The sequence below is a fragment of the Pleurodeles waltl genome, chromosome 9, assembly GCF_031143425.1.
Source record: "Pleurodeles waltl isolate 20211129_DDA chromosome 9, aPleWal1.hap1.20221129, whole genome shotgun sequence".
NCBI lineage: Eukaryota > Metazoa > Chordata > Amphibia > Caudata > Salamandridae > Pleurodeles > Pleurodeles waltl.
This window is the reverse complement of record NC_090448.1, coordinates 273,672,472-273,685,380: the sequence shown is the minus strand read 5'-3', so window position 1 is coordinate 273,685,380 and position 12,909 is coordinate 273,672,472. Positions and strand designations below refer to the sequence as shown.

Genomic DNA, 12,909 nt, shown 5'->3' with positions numbered 1-12,909 from the left:
GTGAAAGTCTACCATTTCAGAAAAAGGGAAACATCAATAAACAACAATCTAAAGAAAAGGTGTCCAACAGAGATTGTTAATAACAGAGAACCTCTACGATTCTTTCATGTATCCAAGAACGTAAGCAGGAATAAAGTTTCATTATTTTTTTTTTTACCTTGAGTTTCATGTGCTTCTGCCACCCGTGTAACTTGCCCTTTCTGGTAACAATTTCTAACCTTTGTTGTTTGCATTCCACTCTAATACAGTTTTTCCATCATTTTAATCACTGTAGTTAGAATGAGGATGCCTACAAATTTTAAGATTATGCCATGCATGCTACATACTATTAAAGATTATGCCATGCTCTCCAGACGGTACTTAGATAGTGTTGTATAGAAACAGTGATTTACATCCACGCTTAACTAGGGCATGATAAATATACTTTCTAAAAATTACAACTCCATCTTGTATTGTAGTTGACCTAAAAGCTGCCTTTGACAAATGCCTATGAAGTATTAAACAAATTCTGAACATCAACAGTTTTGCTTACCCTTGCCTCGATGTACTCTATTCGTCTTTCTAGAGCTGTCAATTTTTCATTTAGAGTTGCCAGTCGAGACCGACACGACATATCTAAACAAAGAGAAAATAACAGATGATACTTAATCTCTAGTAATTATGAAATTGTTCTACTGAACCTTCAGAATATTACAATAACCTGGCCTAAGAACAGTGTATTCAGCCTGCCCATGTGACCTTAAAATAAAGCATTTATGTTTAAGTAATGTTTTAAATATCAATAAGGGACTCTATCTCCTGAGCGTTTTATTTTAACTGAAGCAGTTTTTTATCCAAGGTGCTCTCATACCCATATGTTCCCAGTAAGAAAATATCCTCCACCAGTTTTTTGTGATGCATGAAAAAGTAAAGGGATCTAGCTATGATAAAGATTATTTGTTTACATATGTACTTTCAGCTTTCAATCACATGCTCATTTGAGCACAAGTTTTTTTTAAGACCAGAGTGTCCTTAAGATAACAAGCTGGATCAAATGGAATTAACATGTAGTGCGTAGTCACAGAACTTTTAATTTAACAAATCAGTTATTACTATCTAAACAAAATACCCTTCTGTGCAAGCCTGATCTTTACACACCAGTCAATATATCAGTTGGCCTGTGATGTCAGTGAATACTGTAGAACACCACAAGTGTAAGTGGTAATTCACTATGAACCGCAAAACACTTTTAAAGCAATGCTACAACCATCATTTGGCCTCTCATAGTATCCATACTTTAAGCATTTTGTCAGATTGATTCGAGCAGGAAAGACTTCAAGGATGTCCTTGTTAAAAAGGAACCCGTCCTATTTCTTACTGCTGCCAGACACTGTACATGCTTCTACTGGAGGCATGTTTCAAAACAGAATGTAGACGAAAGCCACAACAGGCAGCAAGATGGCAGAGCCAGTCAACACTCATCACACGTCTGATGAAATCTGCAGGCTGAGTAAATATGGTCTGCAACAAGGATTTTCCACAGTATCTAACTACTAAGTGTTAACAGCTATTCACAGGGCCTTCACTTAAGGTGGTTGCAGCCCTTTCAGATAATTAGCCATACTGTGTCTTTTGACACAATGGGAGGACAAGAGGTGCTCTACGACGGGAGGATTATACCACGCTGATAAATGTATTACATTCAACAAGACTTTTACTCTAAGCTGGGGACAATTCTTTCAGTTTGCCAAGCTGGCTAATACAGTCGGGCAAATCTGGAAGGGATTTTAGAATACCCCCAAAACCCAGTCATATATTTGAGGCTATACTGAGAACCAACAGTACTCGCTTAATGGCTCCGCCACCCCCCAAGATCTTCAAGGCATTAAAGCAAACAAAGATGGGGGCGTGGCCAAGGACCCGGAGATGGCACACGGCTGAATATCTCGCTCCGGAGGGGCCGGCGAGTAAAGGTCCGGAAGCGCACCTTCCCCGGGCCGATCGAGGTCCAGGCTGTGGGGCGAAGCCGACGGAGGGGACCGAGCGTGGGTGGGCCCCTGCGGCGACTCCGGAGAGTGCCGGAATCGGCCCGTCGGAGACATTGGAAGCCGGAGGCCTGAGCGCGCGGCCGAAGCCGCGGCCTCGCGTGGAGCCGCGATCCGTAGCGGCGTGAGGGCGGACGGCTCAGAGCGGCGGGGGACGCCGGGCGAGCTCCCCAGCGGCAGCGGAGGTACCGGAGGGGGGCCTGGGAGCCCAGGTATGGTCGCGCCCAGTCGGGGTGCGACGAGACGGCGCCCACGGAGGCGGGCGGCCTCGGGAGAGCACGAGAGCGGGCCCGAGATCGAGGTTGCGCCTCCGGGCTGGGCTGCGGGCCGAGGCGGCTCGGAGGCCCGAAGATAGCGGGGGACGCCGGCGGAGACTCCCTGCGGTGGCGGAGAGGCCGATTGGGGCACGGTGGCCCAGCGGAAGGCGCGCTCTGTTGGGCAGCAAAGAGCCGATATTATAGAACACGGGCGAGGCCCCAGAAAGGATTGGGGACGGTGCGAGGCCATGAATGAGTGAGTAACGGAGCGGGGAGATTCCGAGGTGACGACCTGACCTGGGGGCAAACGGCGAGGCCGCTTGACTTGAGGCAGGGCTCTGGGCCCTGGCAAACACCAAAGAAGCGGAGTGAACAGAGGACAACGGGCCCTGGTGAACCCCAGCAAACACTGGTGAGATTGTTGCGGGACAGATGGTCCACTCGAGTTGGGTGCCAGAGATGGGTGGCCCTGGACCGCATCGACCCGGGACCCCAGGGTGCTGACCTGATATCCGGGGCAGGAGGATCGAGCTGACAGGGTCAAGCCAGCGAGGCAAAAGGATCAACTGACGGAACTGGTGAGTGGCGGATCGCGCCCTGGGGGTGAGCGGAGGGTGGATTACCCAGTAGATTGAACTTCGGACTCCCCCGGGCGCATTGGAGTGCTGGAGACCCTCTAAATGAGCAGGACCGAGCACAGAAGTGTAATTGGTGCAACAGTTGTGAGCCTATGACGGGCTAAAGGGCCCGGAGTTGAAGAGGCTAGCGCCTAAACAGAGAGTGCCAGCGCGGAGCCCCTGGCGCCACGGCCCGGAAAAAAGTGGGTCCTGATGGGGTAGAGGGATCCCGTTGAGTACCAACCGGGAATAGGAGCGAGGCCTATGGTGAACGGGGAGTGACGTCCCGGAGTGTAACTACAGAAACCGCTGGGGCCGTTGCCGAGGGACTCCGGGGCGAGGCCCGTTGCCGATCTGATGCCCTCCAAGAGCTGCCACAAGAACAGAAACATGGACACTGCGGCTCTGGCTGAGAGCGGGGAACCGGACCCACAGGGCCACACGCAGGTCAATGTCCAGGATACTTTAGATAAAATACTCGGGGCGATTGAGGACACCAAAACAACGTTGCAACGGGAGATCAGCCAGGTAGCGGTTGAGGTGAGCCTACTGAGAGCGGACCACCATAAACTGGCAGACAGAGTCAAAGAGACAGAAACCGTACTGGCGGACATTGCACCAAAACAGAAAGACCTGGCGGCTGAAGTGACCTCCCTGGTTGACAGAGTGACGCGCCTCGAAAAGAGAGCTGAAGATGCGGAGGGGAGGAACAGAAGGAATAACGTGCGCGTGGTGGGCCTCCCGGAGGGGACAGACGGGGCGAACATTGTTAAATTTCTGGAGAAGTGGTTTAGTACGACAGTGGCGCCCGGGCGCCTGACCCCCTTCTACACGCTGGAGCGGGCACACCGGGTACCGGCGAGACCCCTTGCTCCGGGGAGGCCTCCCCGGGCCGTGATAGCTAAACTCTTACATTACAGAGACAGGGACACTCTCCTGCAGAGGGCCAGGGAATCGGGCCCATTTAAAGTCGCAAATGGGGAGGTGACACTATTCCCGGACTTCACCCTGGAGGTACAAAATAAGCGATCTTCGTTTCTGACAGTCAAGAGAGCCCTAAGGGAGGAAGGAATCCAGTACTCGCTACTTTACCCAGCCAGATTAAGAGTGATGCTGGAAGGGAAAACAACGTTCCTTCAATTCCCTGAGGAGGCATGGGAATGGCTGGAGACACACAGCTCCCAAGCGGGAGGTTCCACAGGAGAGGGCCCGACTGAGGGCAGGGCTCGCCGAGCTCTGAAGGGAAGGAAGTCCAAAGATCGTAGACGACTGGCACCTACGCAAACACAGAAAGAGAAAGGCAGGAAGGAAGCACTGGAAGCAGCGGCACGCATGGGTGGTGAGGCATCCCCCCAGGAAGGTTCTGGGAATGAAACGGATGACACATTGGTGTCCTCTGCGGGAGACCTGGAGCATTCGGCCCGAGCCCCGAAGGTGACCCCACAAACGTCTGACGAACTTGGCTAGCCTGGGCCTGCGGAAGGTGCCGGAGACAGGACAAGTCATGTGAAATAGCGGCCCCTCCGGACTTGGCCACCCCCCGGACCAGAACCTCGCCTATTCAATAGAATGTCGAGAACTGCTGATAAGAGATTGAACAAGTTGCACGGTTGCATAGTTTTCTGGGCAGCCCACAGGTTAAGAGGTGCCCTGGGGATCGGGAGTTGGGATACACAGTTACAAGTTAATATGGCAAAGTGGGTGGCGGAGTTAGACCATGGCAAAAACATGAATACGTGGGAAAATAACCCTGAGGTTTGGGAGAAGCGGGGACATTGTCACCAGACTGTTATCATGAAATGGCTGATTACAACTTATTGACCTGGAACGTTAGGGGGATGGGCACACCAGCTAAAAGGCACAAAATACTCTCTTACTTAAAGAGAAGGGGGGTACAGGTGGCATTACTGCAGGAAACTCACTTGGCGCCTGGAGAGGGAGAGAAACTAAGACGCAGGTGGAGGGGGCAGGTGTTTGCATCGGAATACTCAGCCTACGCCAGAGGTGCATTAGTATGGATCAGAGCGGGGGTCCCCTTCACAGTGACCTCTTCCAACATAGATCGTGAGGGAAGATTTGTGATATTAGAAGGGAGGCTACAGGGTATACCGATAGTCTTAAGCTGCATTTATGCCCCCAACCAAGACCAGGTTCCCTTCATGTCGAATCTATCGAGACACCTCACATGCCAAAGTGCCGGAGAACTATTAGTGGGGGGGGGATTTTAACGCAGTGCTAGACACTAATATGGACAAGTCCACCCCGCCTCTACAGGGGGCTGCGACAATTAAAACAGCCAAAAGGTAGAGCGAATGGCTGGACACGTGGGGGTTGTCGGACGTCTGGCGAATGCATCACCCAACTGCCAGAGACTACTCATACTACTCGGGTCTCCACCGAGTGCACACAAGAATTGACAGAGTAGTCTGCACGGCAGGCCTGATAAACAATATGACACGCTCGGAATACTTAGCCCGCACCTTGTCTGACCATAATCCCTTGCTAATAACGATGAGGGTGTCGGAGGATAGACCCCCATACCGTCATGGAGACTCTCTCCCTCAGCACTTGAGGACCAGGCGTACAGAGAGGCCCTACGTGGTCACCTGGCAGAATATATTGAGACGAACAATGGGTCCATCCCCTCCAGGGCCTTGGAATGGGAGGCACTCAAAGTGGTGACGAGGGGCTTCTGTTTGGGGCAGTCGGTGGGGGTGAGGCGCACACTTGAAAAGGAACTGAATGCCCTGGAGACGGACATGCACGAGGGGGAGCTAGGACAGGGTAAGACAGCTCAGGAAAATGAAGAATATAACCGCGCTCGCAGAGAGCACTCCCGTGCCACGATAGGCAAAAATACTTAGCATCCCTGCAGGCGGAAGAGGGCAGATCGGGGAGACTGCTGGCATGGCTGGTCCGCCCGGGGGGGCAAGGTGAGCCTATCACATGTGTGATAGATGGGGAGGGATCCCGCAGGCTCAGGCCGGGCCCCATAAATGACGCATTCAGGGAGTACTATACGCAGCTGTACGGGAAACCCAGCGAACTGCAGACAGAGTCTTTTGATAGGTACTTACAGCAAACTCCACTACCAACACTGAGTGTAGAGGAGAGAGACAGCCTGGGGGGACCAGTATCGGTGGATGAAGTAAACGAAGCAATAGCGCAGTTAGCACCTGGAAAAACCCCAGGAACAGACGGTCTCCCCATGGATTTTTATAAAAAATACAAAATCGCTGCTGGCTCCCCAATTGACAGGGATGTATGCGGAGGCACTGCAATGCGGAGAGCTACCGCGCACAATGCGGGAGGCTCTAGTGGTGCCGCTCCCCAAGACGAAAGACAGGGAAGCTTCGGTGACTGACTTTAGGCCCTTATCAATGTTAAACAGTGACTTCAAAATTCTTAGCAAGATAATGGCTGCTCGGTTACTCCCCCTTATGACCAAGTTAGTGCACGCGGACCAGAACGGCTTTGTCCCCGGCCGTAGTACCTCCCTGAACCTGTGACGGGTTTTCACGATTTTGCACATGCCCAGGGACCTGAGGCCGTCAGAGGGGGCCTTACTCGCGGTGGACTTCGAGAAGGCCTTCGACTCAATCAGGTGGGACTATTTAAGGACGGTGATGCTTAAAATGGGGCTGGGGGAGGAGTGGGTGAAATGGGTGGACTTGCTGTACTCATCCCCACTAGCAAGAGTAAAAACCGGAAGGACGATCTCCAGTGCATACCCAGTATACAGGGGAACTAGGCAGGGCTGCCCCTTGTCCCCACTATTGTTTGCCCTGGCAATTGAGCCCCTGGCATCGCAGCTACGATGTGAAGGCATGGGTAAGGGAATCGTTTGGGGTCCGACTGAGCATATAGTTTCTCTGTATGCAGATGATATACTTATCTACCTGAGGGACGGGTCAAGTGGACTCACGTGGGCACTGGGGATATTGGAAGACTTCGGGGGCCTATCTGGACTCCGGCTTAATCGGAGGAAGACATATGTGTTCCCCTTGATGCCAGACAGCGCGCGCCCTGATGCGTGCCCAACTGACGTAAATTGGGCCCCGCGGACATTTAAATACCTGGGCATACAAATATTTCACAAATTGGGCGACCTTAGGGACGGTAATCTTGGTAAGACACTCAGATCCCTGCGCTCCTCGGTGGGGTTCTGGAGATCATTAAAACTAACAATAATGGCCAGAGTGGCGCTCTCAAAAATGGTCATGCTTCCACGCCTCCTCTACTACTTTGCTAACTTACCACTACAGGTCCCTTCTGCATGGTTCCGAGAGTTGAACGCCCTGCTCAGAGAACTGATATGGGATGAGGGCCGCAGAAGAACGGCGCTCTCGACCATCTGCAGACCGACACGGTTGGGGGGTCTGGGTGCCCCAGACTTTGAGGCTTATTACCTGGCATCCCAGTTACAATGGGTGGCCGGCTGGCTGGCGGGTAGGGGACGGCGGGACCTGGCTACCGCACACGGTGAAATCGATACAGCTCGGATAGCAGCAAATATGGCGGGCAGGAAGATTGCCCCCATTAGAGACAACATAATGTACAATGTGGCGATGAAATGCTGGAAAAAGTGCGAGAGGAGGACTGGGGTGGGGCCACCGTACTCTCCCGCTTTGCCACTGGCGGCCGTCGCTCTGGACACGGGTGCGGGAGAGCGAGGGGGACTGGGATTGGGACCATGGACGAGAGCAGGGATAGTGACAGTGGGGGGGCTATTCAGGGAGGGGGTGCTGAGGAGCTTTGCGGACATAGCAGGTGGGGGAGTGCCACAAGGACAATTTTTACTCTTCGGGAGGCTGGTGCACACCCTGAAGGGGCATTGGGACACGATCAACGCAGAACCCGCTGCCCACGGGGTGTTTCACCTCTTGCTGACAGCATGAGAGGAACCCCACTGGATTGCAAAAATATACCGAGCCCAAATAGAGGCAGCCGTAGACCCCCTGCAATCCCTAAGAGAAAAATGGGTGAAGACAATTGGGCGGGATATGTCAGAGTCAGAGTGGAACAGAGCACTAGCTTACCCTAGGGTGATCTCACGCAACACGAGGCTGAGGTACATCCAATACAACTATCTACACAGAACATACCTCACCCCTCAAAGGCTGCACCGCATATATGGGGGGGTGCCCAGGACATGCCCCAGATGTGGAGACGGTGAGCCCGACTTTGATCATATGATGTGGGGATGCACGACACTCCAGAGGGGTTGGGGCGCGATGATGGCGACCCTCACGGAGCTGTTCAGGACGGAGCTCCGGCCAACCCGACATATGCCTATTGGGCCTTAGAGCCAGCGCCAGATGGAGCAGGGTTGGGGGTCGTTTTCTTGACCTGTCACTAGCCCTCTATAAAAGACTGATTACGAAGGGTTGGAAGTCTAAAGCACCCCCCTCACTAACGGAATGGAGAATCGATGTCACAAGATGGTCCAGAGCTGAGCTACAGGTCCTTAAGGCTGAGGAGGCCAGGGGAGTTCGCCAGACCCCCATCGCCTCGGAGTGGGAAAACCTAGTGACAAACTGGGATGACCTAACGAAGGGGCCGATAGCACCTGAGGGGGTGGGATGAACTAGCCGAAAGGCCCAACAGTTATGCTGGTAGAGGGAAGGTTTCTGGAACCATGACGGGAGGAACACTAGGCGCCCCGCCAGGCCGGACGCAGGGAGAGAGACTGCGGGGGATAGGACACAATAACAAAAGAATAGAGTAGGGTGGGGTAGCGGAATATAGGCCAATCCCACATAACATGAAACTACATGACAACCCTCCCCTTTAGAATCGACGCAGATCCACCCACATAAGCCAATAAGTTTATACAGAGCTTGTAGTGGAGTTAAGTCTGTTATAAGGTCATTAATATAAAAAGTAACAAAGGGTACTGTAAGAACTGACACCAAAAAAACGGAGTGATTAAGAGATGGAAACAATGTTGTTTAAATATTATAAAATTACTGAAATGAATAGGTAATTGTGAAACACATTGAAAGCAAAGCAGAACAGAGGTGCAGATCAGTTAGTAAAAATGTACAACAAGGACAAAATGTTACTGTAAATTGACCTACATATGTAAAACAGCAAACAGTTAATAAAAATATATTTAAAAAAAAAAAAAAAAAAAAAGCAAACAAAGATAAAACACAGGTAGGAGAAGGATTAATGCAGCCACTGTCCGATAAGGATTGGAAGAATGCCTGTGCACTTGTACAACATATTGTGAGCAAGACACCATTTAAGCAGGCGTATTTACATTCACTGCACCGCACATACCTCACCCTGGAAAGGTTTCAGAAAATATATTCGGATTGGTCCCTGCCTTCATAAAATACACCAAGGACAATGGCACATTTAAACTTATGTCAAGGGAAAGTGGTCCCGTCTTCCCCTAGTGGGAGGAGGTCATGACTAATCTGAGATGGGCATCATCGCTTCCAATAGAGACTGCTTGTCCGGTCTCATACCACAGCCAAGGAAGGGCTTCCCTTCCCCGAGTCTCTGGTTAGGTAAGTGCAAGTTAGCTAAACAGTGGATGTCCCCTAGACTCCTGTGTATGAACTGTCTTAGGGATATAAGAGAGTACACCATAGTGGGGGAAAGACTTATGAGAGAAGTAAGTACAGAAGTAAAAGTGCCAGAAGGCTATGAAGTAGAGGGTGTGGGGGAGGATAGATCGTGTTAAGCGTGGAAGAGGTATGGGGTATATTGTGCTCGAGGCACGACAAAAGGCCTGCGGCGTTGCAATGGGGGGATTAAAATTATTGGGTGCTATGTCCATGGCGATGCCCTGGAGCGATCATTTACCGTATTTATCGGCGTATAACACGCACCGGCGTATAACACGCACCTCATTTTAAGAGGAAATTTCAGAAAAAAAACCCATTACATTTTATCGGCGTATAACACGCACACATCATTTGCCCCCTATTTTCAGGGAGAAAAAGTGCGTGTTATACGCCGCTAAATACGGTAATTGACATGTTACTGGAGTTACTGATATGTGCAGCTGCATGGAAGTGGGGGTTCCAAATCTTCTGCTCACTGTGTATCAACTGGTTTTGTATCAGGTAGGGGAATAAGGGAGGGGAGAACTGTTCTGCAAAACTCTTTTGTTGATACTGGTAATAAGGTATAATGGCCTTAATTCTATATACAAATTCATCAATAAAGAGACATTTTTTTAAAAAAACCTAAGCGCTACTGACACAGGCACCTTTGCTAAATGATCAGATTCCGTCCCAGATATGAGGGGAGTAAAACAGACTGATCAATAAAGCCACTTGGCGCCCCCACACCGAGCAGATGTGAATTTAACACTGGTGGGTGCATGTGTGGAATAATACTAGTTGCCCTAACAGATGATATGGCAATCTACAGAAGTTTTGCACGTCCAGGGTTAATGTTGTTGTCCCAAGATAAGTATGGATGTTGAATGTAGAAGGTACTGGAATGGTAAGCATTATGGAGGAAAAAGGCAATATAGAGCGGCCCAGCATAATCACGTTTCCACATTCAGCCCATCTAGTGTCATCTGATTAGTGGACATACTGGACTCTCATAATCAACGTCATTTTAGAACAGATAGGCTGGCATGAAACACTGAACTGGGTTTTACGGTATTTGTTAGGGGACATCAGCGCTTTGAGTGCAAAAAAAGGTCATATGCCTGCCTTCCCAAGAGAATTAACTACTATTGGTGGGTGCTGCCACTGATCCACAGCTGTAGAACTGCCAATCATGCACAAAAGACACAGGAGGCTGAAGCATGGAATGTGAGAAGAACACTGGAGTCTTATCACCCTAGATCAGAGTGCTTGAAATGCAAACATTTAAGTCAACTCGGCTACACTAGGTCTTCTACCATGCAGTTATATTTAAGCACCGCATAATTGCTACAATCAATCCATGCCAATAAAGATATGCCATGGGCGTACACTAGGTTAGTTTTCAATTGTAAAAAAAATGCCTATAAACTAAACTTTACTTGCGGTTTTCTTCTATTACATTCTTTTGTTTGAAATTAATTTTCCCGATTTGCACTTTAATTTTGATAAATCACAATAACTGATTTGTGCAATTCCTAGTTAATTACAACAAAGCCCGTCACTCAAATAATATTAACAGATTTAAAGGGGAGATACGGATCTTTGTCAGAAGGAAGTAAAAATCTACTTTAATTTAAATTATAATGTTCTACAGAAAGGGACTCAAGACGTATTAATGATAAATAGCAATACAAGATTGTGAACCACAGAAATTAACTCCCATTCTACTTGATATAATTCGAGTATTTGGATAAACACACCTCTATATTCTAATAGAAATCTTTATCGATGACTGATTTCATGCTTCGTTTTCGAACAATCACAATATTTTAAACTGATATTATATACTGTTTGCAATACTTCATTACCTTTGGTTTGTAGTTCCAATCACCGTTTATATAGAAACCTACTCAGTAGAAAGCCTTCAATGAGGCTACAAACATTTCAATATCTTTATTGAAAGCACTTCTTTGCGGAGCAGGTGCTCTGTTTTCTCTTATTTGAAGTCTACATTTACTGGGAGACTCTTGACACACTAGCGACTATCCAACTGAGATCAGTGCAGACCACCACAGTTTTTAGAGGTGGCCACAGCAAGAGAACCCATTGCTGCTTTGCACAAGCAGACCCTGATGAGGTAGAGCTCATTAGGTCTGTGAATTTTCTGTATTTAGATATTTAGCCTATCATCACCATCATGGGTTGCTACAATGCAATGCACATCATAGTCATGAGGGTCTATTAAAACAATATACAGCCTGAAGCCCACAGATTGTGTACTAATCACACAACCCAACAACGAAGGCCAGGGACATATATCATGAGCCTGCAGATATGGGGTGATTTCATAACGCAATAAATATCAAACCCAGGAATTGTGGTAAATGATGTGCAGTCTGGACCTATATATTCTGATTTTGCAGTATGTAACACAACCAAGGGCTAGGCTTGAAATATCATGTTTTGCAACCTGAGAAATGTAAAGGCATAGGTGAAACATAAGCATTGCATGCTACAGTCTGGGGCCAATGTATGGCTTACAGCCTGAGCCTTGTGATGTAGGTTTAGATACTCAAGATAGGCAGAGTCATGGTATGGTACAGCCTGAATCTATGAGGCAATAAAACGGTAAGTTGAACAGCCCAACTTACCTTGGGATTGTAAGCTTTGATGCTGCAGTACATATGAGGATGTAAAGACTGATACAGATATGTACAGCTCAAGCCACGATCTATGGTTTGATCAGTGTAATATGCAGCATAGGCCTAGACCATACAGGACGCATAGCCTTCATGGTCCACAGCTGAGCCTAAAGTATATAACACGCCCCAGTGTCGGGTACAGCACATACATCCTGATTACAGAGCTACAGACTACAACGCTTCTATTAATAAAGGAGGCTTGGTAAACGTATGGTTATTAATACTGTAATATTTCAAACAGACTGGGACCATATACGCATGTTCAGTCCGAGCTCTCTGCAACTATAGGAGCAAATCCCATTTTAGACAGCATACCTTAGAATCCAGTACAGGACTTCACCCTGAGCACACAGCTAAAGGTTTCAATTTTGCATTACATAGCCCAGCCTGGGGATGGACAGCTTTGGCATGACGCCTTAGGCTTCATACTGCAATATATATCATAACGCTGTAACACAGTTTACATATACGTGAGGGCTAGGAGCAACATAAGCTTAAAACTGATCATAGAACATAGGTCAGGGTCCAGTATGTGGATTTACAGCCCGAGCCCCAGCTATGGCTGTGACACTATTATATGGCACGGTTCACTTAAGACGTACAACCTGAGCCGAGGGTCGCCATACTGCAGTATGCAGCACAGACTGCAGTATGATACCAGAGTGTACATTCAGGGTACCGGAACCAACTACTTCATTAAACAATGAATAACAGTCCGGTATAGGGTACCATGTTCAGCCTGGAGCTGCGAG

The 12,909-nt window shown here is 48.9% G+C and overlaps 1 protein-coding gene across 1 annotated transcript in view; it reads right to left on the bottom strand.

Moving 5' to 3' along the window:
* Positions 1-12,909, bottom strand: part of BRK1 (BRICK1 subunit of SCAR/WAVE actin nucleating complex) — a 59,158-nt gene that overhangs the window by 21,670 nt on the left and 24,579 nt on the right. The window contains exon 2 of the mRNA XM_069206694.1: positions 533-615. Within this exon, the coding sequence (XP_069062795.1) occupies positions 533-615 (83 nt within the window). The remainder of the gene's footprint in view (positions 1-532; positions 616-12,909) is intronic.